The sequence below is a fragment of the Helianthus annuus genome, chromosome 3 (genome assembly GCF_002127325.2).
Source record: "Helianthus annuus cultivar XRQ/B chromosome 3, HanXRQr2.0-SUNRISE, whole genome shotgun sequence".
Lineage (NCBI taxonomy): Eukaryota > Viridiplantae > Streptophyta > Magnoliopsida > Asterales > Asteraceae > Helianthus > Helianthus annuus.
In genome coordinates this window covers 112,401,183-112,420,671 of record NC_035435.2, presented here as the reverse complement: position 1 = coordinate 112,420,671, position 19,489 = coordinate 112,401,183, and the positions used below count along the sequence as shown (strand labels likewise).

At 36.2% G+C, this 19,489-nt stretch overlaps 1 protein-coding gene across 1 annotated transcript; it reads right to left on the bottom strand.

The window, feature by feature from the left end:
- Window positions 1–725: 725 nt before the first annotated feature.
- LOC110929375 (kinesin-like protein KIN-12D) lies at window positions 726–17,377 on the bottom strand. The gene is made up of 39 exons (XM_022172528.2): window positions 17,212–17,377; window positions 17,088–17,133; window positions 16,384–16,999; window positions 16,134–16,289; window positions 15,950–16,033; window positions 15,739–15,858; window positions 15,519–15,632; window positions 15,350–15,442; window positions 15,107–15,267; window positions 14,922–14,996; window positions 14,682–14,769; window positions 14,533–14,591; window positions 14,368–14,431; window positions 14,200–14,265; window positions 13,972–14,121; window positions 13,616–13,720; window positions 13,278–13,513; window positions 13,103–13,172; window positions 12,972–13,022; window positions 12,842–12,886; window positions 12,599–12,760; window positions 12,385–12,495; window positions 10,648–11,775; window positions 9,860–10,189; window positions 7,135–9,033; window positions 6,516–6,623; window positions 6,277–6,398; window positions 6,091–6,178; window positions 5,922–5,996; window positions 5,103–5,345; window positions 4,937–5,035; window positions 4,755–4,829; window positions 4,567–4,625; window positions 3,902–4,013; window positions 3,709–3,819; window positions 2,938–3,105; window positions 2,774–2,839; window positions 1,095–1,214; window positions 726–994 (listed from the first exon to the last, which is right to left on the bottom strand). The coding sequence occupies exons 3-39, from the start codon at window positions 16,996–16,998 to the stop codon at window positions 893–895; spliced, it is 7,530 nt and encodes a 2,509-aa protein (XP_022028220.1). The 5' UTR covers window position 16,999; window positions 17,088–17,133; window positions 17,212–17,377; the 3' UTR covers window positions 726–892.
- Window positions 17,378–19,489: the final 2,112 nt, after the last annotated feature.

Sequence of the window (19,489 nt, the reverse complement as noted above, 5' to 3'; positions counted from 1 at the left end):
TTGTTTGGTTACCATGTGTAAATGGAATAAATTATTATTGTGTATTGTTCGGTAGTTAAGAAAAACGAAGTAATAAAATCAGCGGTGAGTGGTGGTGGTGATGGTGGTCGGAGGTAGTGATTGTGGGTGGTTATAGGTGGCGGTGGTGGGTGGCGGCGGTGGCGATGGGTGGCGGTGGTGGCGGCGAGTGGCCGTGTGGCGGCGACGACGAGTGGTGGTGGCGGCAAGGCGGCCGTTGGTGGTGGGTGGCGGAGGAGGTGGCGGTGGGTGGCAGCTGCGGTTGGTGGTGTCGGTGGTGGTGGCGTCGACGATGGTGGTGGGCGGCGGCGGCAGCGATTGACGTTGGCGCGGTTGGTCGCGGCTGTGGGGGATAATGGTGGCCGGTGGGTGGCGGCGGCGGTGGCTGTCGGGGTGAGGTGGTGGCGGGTGGCGGCGATAGCGTCGGTGGTGGTAGGTTGTGGTGTTGTTGATGAATGGTGCAAGAGGAGATGGAATAAAAAAAACATGGGGGTGGATGAAATAATTTTGAGGGAATGGAATGCCTTTTGCAATAGGTGATTCCATTACATTGACCAACCGAACACCTTTTTCTTCATTCCCTCGTAATCATCCATTCCATTACACCTCTCATTCCTGCATACCAATCACTACCTAAGACTTTCTATATTTTTTTTCATAAATCTATCAACTCTCTTTCAACATTTCTTAATTCCTAATCTTTCAAATGACAGAATTTCAAGATTAACTTATATTCATGAGGTAAATGTTGAATGTTTTTACATACGTTCTATAACTATACAAACTTTCATGTGAAGGGCAAAGCCTATTTTACAAAACTATACAACATAAACATTTTCAAGAAATCTTGAATTCAAGTGTCATCAAACGCGCTTCACCGATCCAAAGTAGAAAGAAATGGAGATGATCTGCTGTTTTCTTTAGCCGTTTGTGGCATGAGTTCAGACAATCTTGCACGTTCATTACAGATCCTGTTCTGTTAAACCCATTCACAAATGCCTTAGTTCCTCATAGACTTGAAGTTGACCAATGATTATTAGTTAACCCAACAAGACGACAAATTTATTATTATATACCTTGTATTGCATATCTTGTAATTCCCTTTCAAGGGCAGCCACGCGTCTTTGGAACTGCTCCAACGCTTCTTCGGCCTTGGTGACATTAACATCAGATGTCGGCCCATTTACTCCGGTTGCCTGTTGAATGTATGTAATTTTCTCTGATATTAGTTGAAGGATTTACTTTTTTATATCATCATGCTCTAATTTTTATAAAATTTCAAGTCCAAGATAAAAGGTTTATTTGCAACAAAAAGTCAAACGGTACACTAATTATACAAGTCAACTGTAAAGTAAACAAACAACAAAGGGCAAACCTTTATTGAGAAAAAGAATTTGGTGTATAGCATTTCATCTCTCAAGAATTCATGAACATTTATCCTGAGTGTTTATTTGGAGGCGACAATTTCAACCCGTCTGACTCTTAATGGTCAATTTGGAAAAAAATAACTTAAAAGGAAACCGGTCAAATGGATCCGCACCAGTCAAAAGTCACCAGTGCATATTTGAAATATATTCGTCAAGCAAAATATTTAGTAAAAATTAAACTATTTTAAACATAAACTGCATGTTTTGACTTGTTATCCAACCCGCATCACCCACCCGTTTGCCACCTCAGCAATAGATCTATACATATAATAAAGTAAACCAATGTGTGACATGTGTCATTCGTTGGAGGCACCTATTTTTGGGTTTCCCGCCTTTCTTTCATATTTATTTTCTAATAATTTATCTTCTAATTTGTAGATAATATTAAATAGAAAAAATGTTTATCTGATAATTATAACCCTTTTATTGAAATTTGAAAAGGGTTTCACGCTTTTTTGGATTTTATTAAAACATGACTACATTATATAATTATAAGCTTGAATATATATGTCAAAATTAATAATTATTCTTCAAAAATTCAGTAACATCTATACTCTATATATACATTTAGAAAAATGTTAATAATTGCAAATAATACTAAATAGAAAAATATCAATTGAATACAAAAAAATATAGGATATCATCAAATGTATATCGATTACTTAAATGAGTATACACATGCATGGGCGGTGATAAGGGTGTGCGGGGAGGACCACTGCACAGGGTCCCTAATTTCGAGGGGCACGTGTTTTTTATAAAAAAAAAATCCGATATCTATGCTAATTTTTTTTAAATAGCATAACAAACATGCTCTTAGTGAGCCCAATACCCATTGGCATTAGCTTTTGGGCATGTTTGGCTAAGCTTTTTGAAACAACTTATTGACTTATTGGCTTTTTGAAAAGTCATAAGCTACAAAATGATGTTTCGCAATATGGGTGTATGTGAGAGGAAAAAGTCAATAAGTCACTCCATATTGACTTTTCCAAAACGCCAATAAGTCTATAAGTTGTTTCAAAAAACATAACCAAACATGCTCTTAGTGAGCCAAATACCCATTTGATTTTAAAATTAAATAATAATATTAAAACATTACGGAAGAACATATTTTTTCGAGCTCAAACAGGGTAAATGAATTCTCAGAGACGACTCTGTACATATGTATGAGATTTTTTTTACTATTATTATTAGTTTCATTATTTATCAAATATATATAAATGTCTCGGTCTTTGATTTGCATTTACAAGAAACATTTAATATATAGTTTAAATTGTTCAACCCGTGTAATACACGGGGAACTAACCTAGTTAGATATATACTAAACTAACCTTTAAAATACTGGTGCATAAGGCTGCCAACTTCTGAGCTAAATGGTCCCTCTCTTCTTCAGTTTCCTGTAAAGTTAAAACAAACTATAACTTAATATTTCCTAAGATGGTCTAAAGTCTAAACAACCTTGGACCAACAATAAGATCATGGTTTTGAAACAAACCTTAAGATTTTCAACAAGTTGTAGCTCAGTTTCCACATAATACGCGTTCTTCCCGTGCGCTGCACGTAGGTTAGCAAGTTCTTCCTTAACACGGCTTAGGATAACATCACTTCTTTTCAGCTTACGACTCAGTTCTTCATTCTGAGCTTTTAATGCATTATTCTCCTCCTGTAAATGTAATTATTATTATATATATTAAAACACGATTTTGTCCACATCAAACATCTTTGGCCCCTCAGCTTTAACAATGACATATTTAGCCCCCTCAAATATAATAAGTTTTTTTTCTAATTTTTATCAACTACCCTTACACTTTGTTATAATTACTATTTAGACCCCAACTTGTAGTTTTTTTCCTTTACATTTTATTATAATTACTATTTAGACCCTGAATTTTTAGTTTTTTCCTTCTACTTATTTTCTTTGGTTTCTTTTTAGTTTTTTCGCAATGTAATATTTTCCTAAATTTCCGTGTGTACCGTCATTAGTAAGTTACCAAACCCGCCGCACATATTCATTTTTATGGTTATAACGAGTGTCGATACGGTAACGAACTGAACATATAACTTTTCCGTGAGTCGTGACGTATGAATACTGTCGCGACATGGTTTTTTCATCTTCACGTAGACTGGCCCATCGCGATTTGCTTATTTATCTACGTTTCAACCCGGTGGTAACCCAGTAGTTATTATAAAAAAAATCTCTTATCTTAAGCGATGGCATTTCCGACCAAACCGATATCAACGAATGGGATTTTATCTTATAGTTTACCTTTATTTTGGTGTGATGATGAATTCTTTGTTGAAGATTTTGTTGGCCTGATAACTTGGTTACTTCGGTTTCAAGCTCCATGACCTTCTTCTTGTGATTACCGATTTTAGTCTAGAAATATAAATAGCAAGTTAGAAGAAGCATGCCGCGAGGAATTATAGTGCATTAAGAGTATTTATTTAGGATTTCAAACCTTGAACATTTCGTTTTCAGTTGAAAGTAAACGATCCCTTTGACGGAGTTGTTCTAACGCAACCTGCGCTGCAATCATCTCACCCTGTTTTCTTTCAATTTCCTCCAGCCACCTATTTACCAAAAATTAAAAAAAAAAGAATTAAAAACAAAAAACAGGAGTCATCACAGAATTAGTCCTATCTCAGTTTCTATCATCTAGTTCATTAGAGTTTTTCATTTTTATTTCTTATTTAAATACTTCAAAATTCCGACAAATAATTTTTTTAATAAGTATTAGTGTATTACATATTTTGTTCATGAACGCTTGGTTGTGTTCATTTGTTTTCATTGTGTTCATGAACATTAACTTGTGTTCGTTACCTAAAATTAACAAACGAGCATGAACACATTCATTTCTTGAACAAACGAACACGAACATGAAATCGCGTTCGGTAAGTGTTCATGAACAGTTCGTGAACGCATCCTAAATTATTTCGACCCATACAAAAAATGCCAGTTTTGACCGGATCCCCAACCCAACGGACCTCGCCATTTTGATACCTCAGTTTTGAGCGGTTACCCAACCCACCAGACCTGGTCACTTTGACCCTTCTAACCAGACCCACAAAATGAAAATGTTAAACTCCTCAAATCAAAATTAAGTTACTCAGATGCCTAATTTACCCTTGTCGTTCATTGATCAATTCATTCAGTTGTTTCTTTAGCTTGACAACCTCCTCTTCCTGCAAGAATAAAAAAAAAAACTTGTCACTCGTGTCGCAGTAATTGATTTGGGGAATATTGGAATATAAATAAATCATTATATACAAAGATATGCTAAAACATTTAATGTTTGGTAGAGCTGAGTATACCTTGTATTGTACCTCAGCATTATGAACTTGAGCCTTTTCATTTATTTCCTCATTTTGGTGGCCGTTTACTAAAGACTGTCATAAAACACAAACAAACCACTAGGGGTTAAGGATTAACTCCAAAACTCGAAAACGCATTTCGCATTAGAATCAAGAAAAGAAACAAGTTTATAGCTTTATACCGAATAGGTAGTCATATCCAACTTTATGCCCAATAAATCACGCAACACATCATGAGTCATGCTCCCGGACATAGCCAATTTTGCATTCAGCGCGAATATCTGAAAATAAAAATGCATATAAGACATGATAGCAACAAAATATGAAACTTTTATTAAAATTTTATGCCTCTTTTTGACGACTAGCGGCCAATGCTTCAAGCTCTTCGATTTTACGTTTTGCAGCTGCAAGCTCTTCGTCTTTCTCTGATTTCATTTGTTGTGCCAAACCTATACCGATGCATTTAAAAGGAGAACCGGAACCTCGTGCCCTTGATGCGTTCTTTTCGAGTTTCTTTGACGGTGAATTTGAGATTAGTGGAGCAGAGCTATCGGATTTAACTTGATCAGCCATTGCCTCCAGTGTCTTAAACTGTGTTTCCAGAAACACATAAGAAAACTATTTTCTAAACTATGTCGTTAATGCAGTAAAATACTGGATATCAGTCAAGGACCAATATTTGAGATATAGGTTATCGCGGTGGGATATTGGTAATTTTAATATCATGAAGAATTTATATATATAGCAATTTAACACATAACAATTCAGTATACTCTCCTACCATTAACAAATTAACCTTTTGCAGCTTGCAAAACACCAACAATTATGACTTAAAACACTCATAGCAGCAATAAGAAGAAAGACGAATGGTAGAACTAAGAAGAAAAGTACTGATATAGTGATATCGGGAAAATCGGTTATATATCTGTCAAATATCCGTCGATATCGCCGATAATAATAGTACCGATATTTGACACTGATAACCGATATAGCGGTGATATATCACCGACAGTCCGATATTAACTGCATAGTTTCTAAATCCGAAAAAAGAGTAGAACTTTCTACAATCTTTCATCGGTCCAACAATTGCGTCTTTATAACGTGCACATTTCTCAAAAATTGTCTTGATGATCTAAATTAAGAATGAGTAACCAGGATGTTACTTACAGTTTGTTTATACTCTCTAGCTTGCGCTTCAGCATGCAGATTGAGCTCATTGATGTGAGCTTTATGTTGGAGAATCTATAAAAGAAAAAAAAAAACGAAAGTAGTTATAACCTGAATCCCTATACATGTTTAAGCAAAGAAAATTAAAAAAATATGGAAGAACATTCACCTCTGAATCCTTGGAGGCGATCTCCTTCTCTAAAATTTGGACGCGTTGAAGGAACTCTTGAAGGCTTTTCTCTTTCTCATTTAGAAGCCTATAAGACATAAAATCCATGTGTAACGAAAATAAGCAATTAACTTTTTCTCATATCAGTATATCATACTGTTATTACAGTGTGCTGTGTAATCGAACCTTTTTACGTCTGAGTCATTACTATGGACAGTGTGGATCTGCTGTTTAAAAGCTTGAAACTCTACTTCTAGCTCTTCCCGTTGCAATCGTTGCCTTTCAGCCTCTCCTTTGACCATTTCAACCTTAAAAAATACAACAAAAATGATTCATTTCCATATGTGAAGTTATGTAAATTGTAAAGTTTTCCAAACGAAAAGTTGATATATTCATGAGAGAGGTAAATTTATTTTTATGCTCACCTGGTTCTCGAGTGCATTTACAATAAACTCAAGCTCTTCAACAGATTTCTCATATAATTTCACCTCCTCATCCTTCTCTTCGGCATGCAGTCTGCTTGTCTCCGCCATCTAAATGGTTTAAATGAAACAAATCATGAATGAGATTTTAATCAAGAAAATTAAAAGAGTAAAACGCCATTTTCGTCCCTGAGGTTTGGCCAGTTTTGCGACTTTCGTCCAAAGATTTGTTTTTCCACATTTGGATCCAAAACGTTTAAAATCTTGCCAGTTTCATTCTGCTCAATAACTCCATCCGTTTTTCTCCGTTGAGTCAAGGGTATTTCCATCTTTTTTTGTTAAATTAGATGACAATTCGGTCTTTGTTACACATCTCCAGCGAGTATACATAAAGTGAAAAAGACCGAATTGCCCTTTAAGTTAACAAAAAAGACGGAAATACCCATGACTTAACAAAGAAAAATGAATGGAGTTAACGAGACAAATGAAAATGGCAAGATTTCAAACCTTTTAAATCCAGATGCGTAAAAACAAACTTTTGGACGAAAGTTGCAAAACTAGCCAAACCTCAGGGACGAAAATGTCATTTTACTCAAATTAAAATTTTGGAAAAATCAACTACCTGTTTAGCTTCGGTAGCAATTGCCTCGTTTTCTTCCGCAATGGCTTGTGCCATCTCTAACTCCTTTCTTACTTCAAGAAGTTCGGCATGAAGATCATCCCTTTTACAACTAACACTTCTTAGATCAATTGTTCTCAATTCCGCCAATTTATTTATTTCGGAAAGATCCGATTCCAACTGAACCAACTCCATTTCCAAGCTCTCGTTAGCTTTCTTCGCCTCAACCAACTCCGCCTCGCACGTCTCTTTCGCTTTCAACGCATCTTTAACGCTTTCCGTCAGTTTTTCAATCTCGGAAAATAGTGATTTTACCAAATCACCCTCTCGTGAAACATCCACCTCGAGCATGGCAATCACCGCAACTTTCTCGTTTAGCTCATTCTTTAAAAGTTCTAAAGAAGCTTTTAGTTCTTCCGTTTCGTCTTTCTGGTCCTGTTTATTAGACGAGAATTCCTTCAACAACCGTAGCTCGTCCTCTAAAACCTCCAACGAAGCTTTCAAACCTTCGAGAACTTCCTCTTTACGTTCCATCTCACTTTGAAGTAACACGTTTTCTGAAATCAAAACTTTAGCGTTATCTTCTAACGACTGAAGTTCTTCTATATACGTACTCGTCTTTTCAGTGCTCCCGTTTATCTCTTCAAGTCTTTGCTCAAGTGAGACAATTCTCTCACTTAATAAACTGAACACTCTTTTAGTCTCCTTGTCCATACTACTCATCAAGTTAATACACTCTTTCACGCTCAAATTGTTAAAAGCTTCACATTGTTGGAGCGCAGCGTTCATATCTTCGACATGTAGCCTCATGTTCCTTAGCTCCATATCTTTAACTTCCAACTCCTCTTTAAAAGTTTGACTTTTTTCAAGAATTTGACTTTCTATTCCCTTCGTTTTGTTGCGCAAAAAGTCAACCTCCTCTTCTTTGTCTTCCTTAAACTTCACAAAAACCGTACTCATGTTTTTATTCGCATTCTCGAGATCCTTTCGTTGTGAATCTTCTTCTTTCAGTTTCGCTGACAGAACAACGAGCTCGATCTCTTTCTCTAACAAATCAACCATGAACGTTTCTTCAAGAAATCTAACCTCTTTGTCTTTACCGACAGCATCCAATTCTTTAACTAAAGCCGAAAGCTTGGATCCCATATATTTCGATCTTTCCACCATTGCTTCTTCTTGAGCCTGTAAATTCACTATCTTTTCCTCAAAACTCGCTAGCTTGACTGAAAGTATATCGGTTTCTTGTGTACCCTTTGACACACGATCGAAACTATTCTTGATGTCAGCCAATAACTTCGCTTGAATTTCTCTGCACATTTCCAGCTCATTTCTTGATTTGCAATTGTGTTCTCTTAGTTGTGACACCAGAGAACTTGATTCACATAACCCGTGACGAAGCAGCCCGTTTTCCGCGTTTAATCCCGTTACCATTTCCAGAAGTATTCCCATGTGACAGACACGTAAAACTGAGACAACGCAGTCTTTCGCAATTATTTCAGACCATATGTCTTCAATCCATGACTGAATTAACTTGCTAGAGTCTTGAATCTGAGACTTTACGCAAAAGAAATCAGACGCTATTGGAATCAGATCTTGATCCACGATAGAACGGGTCTGAACAATCATACCCTCCAGCTCCTCTATTTCTTTCTTCATTCCCATAGTATCGGTTTCAAACTGTTGCATAATCGTATCCCGCTCGTTTATTAAAGTTACCTCCTTCTTCTTTAGAGATTCAATGTCGAGCTTCATGGTTTCATTTGCGATCAGTAGCTCATTGATCATAACGTCTGCTTCTTTGATGGTGTATTGGGCCTCTGCAAATTTAGCGTAAACACAAGAAGATTCTGCTGCTTGTTGTGCTGCATTTACCTTGGCATCCATAAGTTCATGCTCATAGAGCTGTGTGTATAAATTATATCAGTCAGTTCAAATAAATGCCACAACATAAGAACAATTGTTTGAACATGTTCTGCTACTTCATACATCTAGAGGTCACACATAAAACAATTGTTTGGTTATACTGTATCTCTAAGTAATCCGAAGTGGTTTAGCGCATAAAACATCCGAAATCATTTTATTAAAAAATATAAATTATTACTGAAATTATACAACTTTTAGAATCAAATTTGATACACTTAACACATATAGAAAAAAAAAAAGACAAAAAGGTACTCTGGGTCAGCCCAACTCGTTATGCTTCATTTTGAAACCTCTACATCCTACTAACAATTAATGATTGATATGACACTTTTTAAAATATTTGATTATTTGTCGAATATCTAAAACACCGACGAATAAAGAAAAATAAAAGTATATATCAATTTCATCAATTTATTTCTACAGAAATAAGTCATAACGAGCATAAAATGTTACAGTTTCTTGGTGGGACTAGATTTTGTGAGAATTGAAGTCAAATTTGAAGGGCCATTTCTGCAATTACTCAAAAGTTTATAAAGTTCAAGTAGTTTTTGATTTAAAACAGAACTAGAGGGACTAATGTTGTACTTTTGAAAGATGGGTTGTTAATGTTAGTTAACAGCTAAGATTTGGGGATTTAGGGCTTTTAAATAGCCGTTAGGATCAATCGGTAAGTTAGTTCGTTTTCTTTTCAATTCCTATTCTGTGCTTTCAATTCAGATGAATAATAATCGTTGGGAATCGTTGGTTCGAGTTCATAGCTAATTTCTTAACAGATTTGAACGTTAACTGTAAAGGAGATGCATACCTTTTTTTTCTGGTGACAGGATTTGCATGATTTCTGTAAAAGTCCTTCAACGGTTTGAATCTTGTTATCCAAAGAAACCATTGCTACCTCAGTTTGTTTTTCAAAATTGTCTAAAGTAGCTTGTAACGCAAGAACCTGCGGCACAAAGCCTTCGATACTTTGGCGACTCTGTTTCTCAGAAAGCCGAATTACATCTCTCTCAGAACGTAGTCTCGCCATCTCGGCTTTCACTCCCTTAAGACTCTCGAGTGCGGTTTCAAGCTCCTTTTTCAAAAGAACTATCGTGTCGTCCCTGCGACTAACATCTCTTGAACTTCTGCAACTCTGAACCTATATTGTTACAATGTTTCATAAACACAATATTAAAACTTGAAACTTAAACCAATATATGCAAGAGTAAAATGCCATTTTCGTCCCTGTGGTTTGGCCAGTTTTGCGGCTTTCGTCCAAAGGTTTGTTTTTCCGCATTTGGATCCAAAAATGTTTGAAATATTGCCATTTTCATCCGGCTCGTAACTCCATCCATTTTTCTTCAATAAGTCAGGGGTATTCGGTCTTTTGAAAAAGACCAAATTGCCCTTTAAGTTAGCAAAAGAGACGAAAATACCTCTAACTTAACTTAACAGAGAAAAAGGGATGGAGTTAACAAGCCGAATGAAAATCGCAAGATTTCAAAACTTTTGGATCCAGATAAACAAACCTTTAAACGAAAGTCACAAAATTGGCCAAACCTCTGGGACGGAAATGACATTTTACTCGATATTCAATCAATCTGTTAGAAATGTTACAATGTGGTTTTTCTTTAATTCTTCAAGCTCCGCGTCTTTCTGCATCAGCGCTTTATTTAAACCGTCTTTAATCTCAGAAAACCAGTTCACAACCACAAACGCACCCGCTGCACGATCTGATATCTTCTTGATTTGCTGTTCTCTTTCTTTGACTGCATTACTTAACTCGTTTATCACACAGCTTTTTTCACTCAACCGTGATGACAGCTGGCGGATTACTTGATCTTTTTCACTGCAGTCTTGTTGGTGCGCTTCCGACATCACTAAAGTCGCCCCTTTTAACGACCGCAGCATGCCCTCCATTTCAGTACCTTTGTTTTTCGCGTCCTCTAAACACAAATTCAGTGCCTTTATTTTTGAATCTTTTTCCAAGATGTTTTTTGTGATTATTTGTAATTGCTCACATACAGTGACATCATCAAGATCGTTTAACGCGTCTTCAAGTGCGTCGTGACCCGCTGTAAGAACCTCCTGGATCTCGTTAGTCAACACGTTAAGTTCTCTTTCTTTTTCTTCGTAATTTTCCTTTAAAGCTTCATTGCATTCTGTAATGGCGGTCAACTTCGCTTGCACAACGGTCAACTCCTGTTTGAGTTCCGTTTCTTTAGTGTTACTGTCGAATAATTGCTCCTGAAGACTGCTTATTTCTTCTTGCAAACAGACGATGACCTCAGCAGTTTCAGCCTCGACTTGTTTCCGCACTTCATCCATTTCTTCTTCATTAACAGCGTTACATTCCCGTTCGGTTTTATACCATTTATTTGTTCTCCTGGCTTTTTCAAGAGAATCCTGCATCCGGTTCATCTTTTCTTGCACGCGTTCCGTGTCATTTGAAGATGGTGGCAGGTGCATATCTTGAGAAAATCTGTTATTACGGTTTCTAAGATCTTCGAGCTCGTTGATAGATATTAGTTGTTGAGTCTCGAGAGCCTCAATTACAGACTTTGCTTCTTCAAGCTCATCCTTCAAATCTTTATATTTTTCTTCAATTTCCGCACGGGTTGAGCTCTCTTCCTTTAAAATCATCTCTAGAATGTCTACTTGCATTTGAAGATTAATGGCTTCTTCAATGTACCTTACAGGAGCTTCATCGTTCTTTACAAATGTACGAGACAACTGTATGGACTCCTGAAACAAGATCATATATAAATGCTGATAATAACAAACATAAATCAAATATGATGCTAAACTTCTATTTATGTGGAAAATGGTATTGTTACAATGTTAACTGTTTGAATACGGATTGTCTAGAGGTGTTCATGGTCCCGTTCGGCCAGTTTTGGGAAACGGAAAACCAAGCCAGCTAGTTTTACCAGTTTAAGGTTCGGTTTTGGTGGTTTGAACGGATATTTTATATTTTTAGAATATCATTAGTTTGCATTAAAAAAATTAAAATGATAAAGATGGTTCATGATTATAATAGACAGACATAATTATATATTCCAAAATAGAAAAAAAAGGTATAAATAATAAGTGTTAAGTTCCAAACCGGATCACAGTTAAAACCGCCAAACCGTGAACCAAAGTGTTTGACTCTCATACCGGCTGACCTGCTTTGGTTTTGGTACTTCGGTCGGTTTTAACGGTTCATGAACACCTATAGAAAATAACCATTGTTGACTATTGACTAATATCTACCATAAGCTCATTAGTTATAAGCCTGCTATAGCCAAGGCTTGAGTATTTGAGTCGAGCTGAGGCTGAACTTTACGAGCTGAGTTCAAAGAGAAAACTTACGTCTAATTGCATATCCATAACATCATCAGAATGCTCCACATGAGTTTGATGTGTCTTTTGGAATGTATGCATGGACCGTTTGCCTACAGAAGAAGCTTCCAAAATGGGTTCCTGAAAAGAACATTTTATACTACTTAACAACATAATCTATATGTCAAAATGGATCCTAATTGCTTCATATACCACATTTTTTTCTTATATAACTAAATGTTACCTTGATGACCTCAATACCATCATCATGTTCATGCACTGTAGATTTCTTGTGTTCTAATAAGGCATTTAGATCCTCAATTTCCCTGAAGAGTTTTGCATTTTGCTCTAAGCAAGAATTGAGGTTGTTCTTGCATTTCTCTAACTCTTCTTGGCTCCTTTCCAACTGAAATCAAATAGAAAATGGACCTTTAAACTTAAAACAGGTGATATGTTTTCACATTCTATCAAGAAAAGACGGTGCAACCTCCAATCGAAGAGAAGTGTTTTCTTTAGCGTCATGTGCAGCTTCCTGTATCCATTATCAAATAATATATGAGTGCCTAAACTCTTAAATACAAAGATGGTAGTTTAAATATTAAAATTTCATATGTTACCTTTTGCGTAAGACCATCTTGCTTGGAGTTCTCATCAAGAGCAAGAACCAACTGCCGAAACAATTTTAGTTACGAAGAATACAATACAGCAGAATCGAGAGTTTCGAAATAAAGTACACAAGTACAAGTACCTGATTTCTCAGTTCAGATACTTCATTTAACAACATTTCTCTCTCCCCTTCTTCAGAAAAATCTTGTAATCTAAAAACGAAACGCAACAAGTAAATGAGAATAAAGTCAAAGACTCAAAATGTTTTATAAAAAAATGGACAAAATTGTAAAAGTTTTGTTTTTTTTTTAATTTACCTTCTAAGTTGTTCAAGAAGCCTAATATTTTCCAAAGCGAATCGTGTAACTTCTGGATTTTTATCAACTTTTGCACGAAGCATCTGAATTTCTTCAGTAAGCATGTTATTCTCTTGTAGCAAGTATGAGTCAGCAGGTATTGACCCAGCAACCACAGACTCCATTCTTTGAATTTTATCTTCTCTAAACTTCAACATCATCTTTGTGCACTTATTGTCCTCTTCCCTTTGTCGAACCTACACGCAAATTTCCTTTTTAATACCAATACACATACACACCAAACATATATGTGTGTGTATTCCAAATGCATGATAACACGTAAAGGAATAAATAGTTACCAAACGGTTTAATTGTTCTATTTCTGCTTCAAGTTGTTTAATAGCACTTTCCGACATTTGCTCTCTCCTCAACGCTCCAGTCAAAGAGGCCTCTAATGATTTTAGCTGAAGGACATAATGAATAAAAGTAAACCAAAAGCACTACACGAATATACAAAAATCTATAAGTTAACAAATTTCAATATTCAATCAACATTTTCTATCCTAAATTCACTTTTTTTCATATCAAGTAACCCTTTTTAACCACAATTTCTTAATGTTTTAAATGGGCTGGCTAAACATACAGGATTTGTGATAATTCTAAATTTCTAATACTTAATAGTTGAATAACAAAAAAAAAAAAATACTTGATATACCTGTTTAGAGGAAACCCTCAGGGTTTTGTTCTCGTGTCCAAGCGTATTATCAAAATCATTTTCATGTTCTTGTTGGGTCTCTTCAGTGACTTTTGGACCAAATGTTAAAGATCTGGAAACATTTTGTCTCTTAAGGATAGTGAGCTCCTCCTGATTTGATATAAATTCAGTTTATTTACTGTAGAATTATCTAATCTTACTGAATTCGTGAGTTACAAAAAAAAATACCTTTAGAAGTTGTATCTGGTGTTGAAGCGCCATGACATCTCCTGAGGCGTCTTCATTTACCACAGCCTTTGTGATGACAAAACAAGATGAAAATATTGAAACTAAGATGAATAAATGTGTAAGTTTAAATTATTTAATCACATTTTATAAAAACTATAACTTGCTTACATTGTTCTGTATCAGTTTTGCACGCTGCGCAAACTTTAGAGTGTTTAACGTTTCAGTAGCAGAACTGACAAAAAATAGGTTGATGGTTTATCAGTAAATCTAAAAAATAAAAAAGTTTGTTAAGAGGTCTAAACACAAGTAAATGAATAAGAGATATGAACATACCATATGGAGGGACTAACATTAGCTATTATCATTGTTTTTGAATTTCCGCCTAACGAGTCCTGCATAATATATTTTTGTAAGCATTAGCAAAATTTATCGAAGTCCAAATTTCACCGTTAATATAGAAAAAATAGGTTTCCTGTATTCACCTGTAGAAGAAATGTGAGTCTTGAGTCTCTATACGGAATATGTCGTGTCCTTGCATTAGCACCGTCTACTAAAGCCATTATTACATGCCTAGACAAGTGGATTTAGGATTACAAAACAGGCTCACAAAACAGTAGAGGTGACACTTTTGACCAGATTTGACCGTTACCCACCCGTCCATCTTGCCACCTCAACACAAGAAGAAAAAGAAGGCACCAATGACACAAGTAAATTGTTCATACCCTAGGGTGGATAGCGATTTATTAATGTTTGCAGCCTCCTTTAAACGTTCACCTTCAGCACCCGAAGTTTTTTGTCTGTAAGGAGAAGATAAGATAAGCCAGATCACAAAATAAAAATTAAAAAAAAAACATTATAAAAAGTTAAAAAAGGTAAAAATAACACTGATCAAATTCAAATATAACACCTTTCTGAACCAGCTAGATCAACAAGGTTTAGCCTTGCAAATCGTAGGTTGGAAGTTGAATCTTTCTCCCACCTACTTTCAATTACACATGTGAAAACACAATGGGAACGACTGCTTTCTCTGTTCATATTTGTTGCAGCAACTCTCCTATTTGCCGAACCCTATAAAAAACACATCAATAATGAGGAAAAAAAAAGTAAAGATAACAAACTAATACAATTTTATTAAAAGATTGTATAGTACCCGACTAAGAAGCCTCAGGATATCACCCACAGTGTGAACTTCAAATTCGGTCAAATTTTCCACATAAACACCCTTTTTAACATCTTCTCGGAGCTGAAAAAAAAGTTAAGTTAGCATAAGAAACAACATAGTTTTAATGTTTGTAAGGTCACTAAAGGGTTAAACTTACATGCAAATTTGTAGAGGAAGGGTCAAGGAGATCCGTAATTTGCTCGTTGTATATCTCTAAGAATGAACATTTGCAATTGTATGTTAATCTTTCATCTACTCGGCTTTCCTCTTCCTGTGTATATGTATGAAAAATGGTTTATAAAGATAGAACATCTTATGAATAAAGAAGATAAAGGGGTGAACAAAATAGATTGCTATCGATAATATGGCAAAATTACCGCAATTATTCTAGCGAATAAGAACTCAAACATTCGTGGAGTCATTCCCCGATATGGACTAGGTTTTATTTCAAGCTCGTTTATTTCACCGAGCATGGTGTGTGTTTTTCCACTTCCTGTCTAGATGAGTAAACAAGCAATTTAAAATGCATGTACAGAGTTATACATGTCTCTAGACTTCACGTTTTGCGGTATATGATTATCAAATTACCTGCCCATAGGCGAAGATACAACTATTATAACCTGATAAGCAATTCTCTACCATTGGTAGACCTGCCATCCTAAAAAGTGTTTCCTGCACAAATTTAATATTTATATCTTCTTGTAAACATATTACAGTTAAAAAAAACCGTGCCAGTGTACAACAAAAAATAGGTATGGCTCCTTTATAATACCTGGTCAATGGTTTCACAAGCAACATGGTCAAAGGTGAATCTTGTTTCTGGATGCGCCACAAAGGTCACGGATTGTGCACTTTCTTGTTTTAAGCACCGGTTATAACCATGAGTACTAAGCTCCATGTTGTTAAGCGGACGAATTCGTATCAAAACCTAAAGAAAAGGAAAATCCCATGAGCTAAATCTTTCTTACATTAAATGATTACGAAGCTAACACAAATGTAATTATGTTGAAAAGGGAACTTACTTGTACATTATGATCCATCCAGAACGATGGATCTTCTTTTAGTTCAAAATGCGGTACCTCAACCGTATTTACAGTAGTGTGCGTGCTTGGAGACCCTCTAGATAAAGCTGCAATGTTCCCATAACTGCGAACACTACCACCAGCAGGAGGCTTCGAACTACCTCCATGAAGCAGCCCCGGATTTGGAGGCTTATTTACACTCTTCGTAGGTGTATTCTGCGTAGAATTCCCCTCAGAATAACCCGAACTCACAGCTCTCCCAATCGTCCTACACGACCTAGGCGTATTAACATTCACATTCCCAATCCTCCCCTCATTCCTCGACTCCGAACCCCACCCATACCTACTCCTCCCCAAACCTTTCTCCGGAGTCCTCATCGACATCCCAGACTCTAAAACCCTACCACCGTCAACCTTAGTAGGTGTTCTATCAATTTTGCCAACCTTAAACCCTAGTTCCTGAATCGTATTCAACGGTGGCCTAGACGAAGAATCCGAACTCACATTCGACACAGACGCTTCATGAAACTTCACATTTACAGGTACATTTTCCGGTTCGTCTAAATTAGGGCTTTTACCCGAATTCCGACGCATAATTTTGAAATCTCTCAACATTCTAATTCACAAAATAAACAAAATAAGAATCTGAAACAACTAACAAGAACTGTAACATAATAATCAATCAAAATACTTCGGATTCATACCTGAAAGATGATGTGAGGAATATTATTCCGAATCTAGAACCAACTCCTGCAATTTTTGTAAAAAATAATCAAATTAAACTGATGTATTTCATTAGGGTTTTGCTCAATTGGATCCGGAACTCACTGAATTACGGTTACTCGATCTGAAATGGAGACATGAAGAATCCGGATTTTATGGTGTGCGTTTGACTTTTTGCAGATGTTTTGTAATGACGAAATTTGAAATGTGTATACGTTGTGGCGGTTTGAAGTATTTGAATTTGGATTTAGGGTTTGTTTTGGTGGAAAGGAATAAAGGAAGGGGGAGAGTGAAAAATAAAGGTGGTGTTATTAAAGAGATATTTAACGGCTATAGCCTCTAATGGACCCCATTTATTATGTTTGAATTGAAACCGTGCATTATATTATTATCCGTGCCTTAAATAAAATATATATACTTTTTAGGTTTGAATTTAAAAGTTAAAGAGTATTATATTTTTTAGTAAAGTAAAATTCCAGTAATTGTGGTTTACACCCAATCATATATATAGTCTTTGTTTGAAAAAATGGTTAAGTCTCTGGGCCAAACTTCCCTGAGTTAATTGTTCCAACACTTAACAATGTGAAGGGCAGTTGGGTCATTTCACCAAAAAATTACTCTTTCACACATTTTTAATCAGCAATCTTCCATCACACGCACCATTTCACTCCCTTTATCCCCCAAACCTTGCCCGCCTTCAACTAAACCTTCGGTCATCCCACTTCTCCGGCCAATCAAAGTACAACAGCTCTGATCATCTTAAGCATGAGGCAATACGCGATCATTTTGATTACTTTCCACGTTATTGGTACCACATTGTGTTAATTTTACTTAAAATTGTTGATTTTACTTAAAATTGTTACTTAGGGGCAACATTGGGTGTCTTAAATGCGAGGTACTTGGGGAGATAAAACGTCTTTACTTAATGAATATTGTAGGATCGAGGATTCGATCAAACGAGTCGTTCAGAAGAGTTCTCGATCAATACGAAAGGCGGAATCAGACGTATTGATGTTATATCAGCTAGATACACACTTAGAATCACTTTAACTGTCGATTGTATTGATTTGATAGTGTTTACAGATCGTTCGACACTTCGGCAGCACTTCGTCTCCGGAATCACAAAGTTACAAATGAAGATCCAAGACCACCTATTTATAGGAATGCCAGACCCCATGAACCATTTCATGCTTTCTGGCCAGATCCCACGAACTTGCCAGGTCGCACGAACTGGCCAGGCCGCATGAACTTGGTCACCTCGTGTGAGGTGGCTGGTTCAGGCCTGTTTCCCGATTCTCTCGTACAACATGTCCTGGTCTATCTATTCTATTACATGCCTCAATACAAGACGAAGTCAACAGACATATGCATTAACAAACTCCCCCTTGGATGATGACGAGTCTTCAGTGTATTAAGTCTTCAGTCTTGATCGGTCTTCTCGTTTTTTCCAAAGTATCTTTCTCTGTAAGCATCGTCATCGATCTCTCTTTTCTTCTATCAGAATCTCAACCTGGCTCTATTCTCTCTCTAATTCTCTTTATCGGGTCTCTTAATTCCTTAAGCTTATCAGCATTAGCAGCTTCTATCTCGAATGTTGTTCCAATAACTGAATCTGGCTCTTATGTCTTCAGACTCCCCCTTTCGATAAGTTGGGATCGCAGTCTGGAATTCACTATCTGCAAGCTTTGAATTAGAAACCTGGCTCTAATCTGCATACGCTTATGCGGAAAATCCTCAGGAGTCGAAATCTAGCTTCTTTCAAAGCTTTTTACCTGCACATACTCTACCCAAAACATAAGGTTTTTTTTATTTATAACAATTTTAGAAACTACTTGAAACATTCTCAAATCAACATGATCTCTCATTTATGATCTCTGCTTGACCACTTGTATTCGTAACACTCAAATTTTGATTTCAAATTAATGAACCATCATTTGAAAATCATTTCTCATTTCAAACAAACTCTCCCATCCCTGTTGTCGTTCATCATGTTTAGCACTTGGAATTTTGAAAATCAGCTTTCCAAACATTAATTGCCGAAAATAATATGAAATAAAATCTTTTTGATTTTTCAAAATTTTATGCTAAAACACACTGAAAATCTTTTTGGATTTTGGGAAATAAACTATATACAGACATCTTTTTGTGAGTTTGTGTACGAGGATCATATCAGTTTTTGAGACTTATCACTAACACCGTTGATCTTGATTTAACTTTAAGTCTTAAACAAATTCACTTCTGATTGTCAGTATTGTTGTCCACTTAAACTTCTACACAAGTTTCAATTGATTCGAGATACGAATTAGTGTTTTAAGGACTTAAACTTATTCGCGTGTCCCACCTCAGAATATACTCCCGTATCAAAATTCCCTAGATTCAGTCT

Excerpts from the sequence above, each read along its gene's own strand:
- LOC110929375 (XM_022172528.2), bottom strand. The coding sequence starts at position 16,998 with ATGTTGAGAGATTTCAAAATTATGCGTCGGAATTCGGGTAAAAGCCCT. Across the intron at positions 15,633-15,738 it reads TATTCGCTAGAATAATTGCG|GAAGAGGAAAGCCGAGTAGA; the intron begins GTAATTTTGCCA and ends ACATATACACAG. Across the intron at positions 14,770-14,921 it reads AAATCGCTATCCACCCTAGG|GCATGTAATAATGGCTTTAG; the intron begins GTATGAACAATT and ends CCACTTGTCTAG.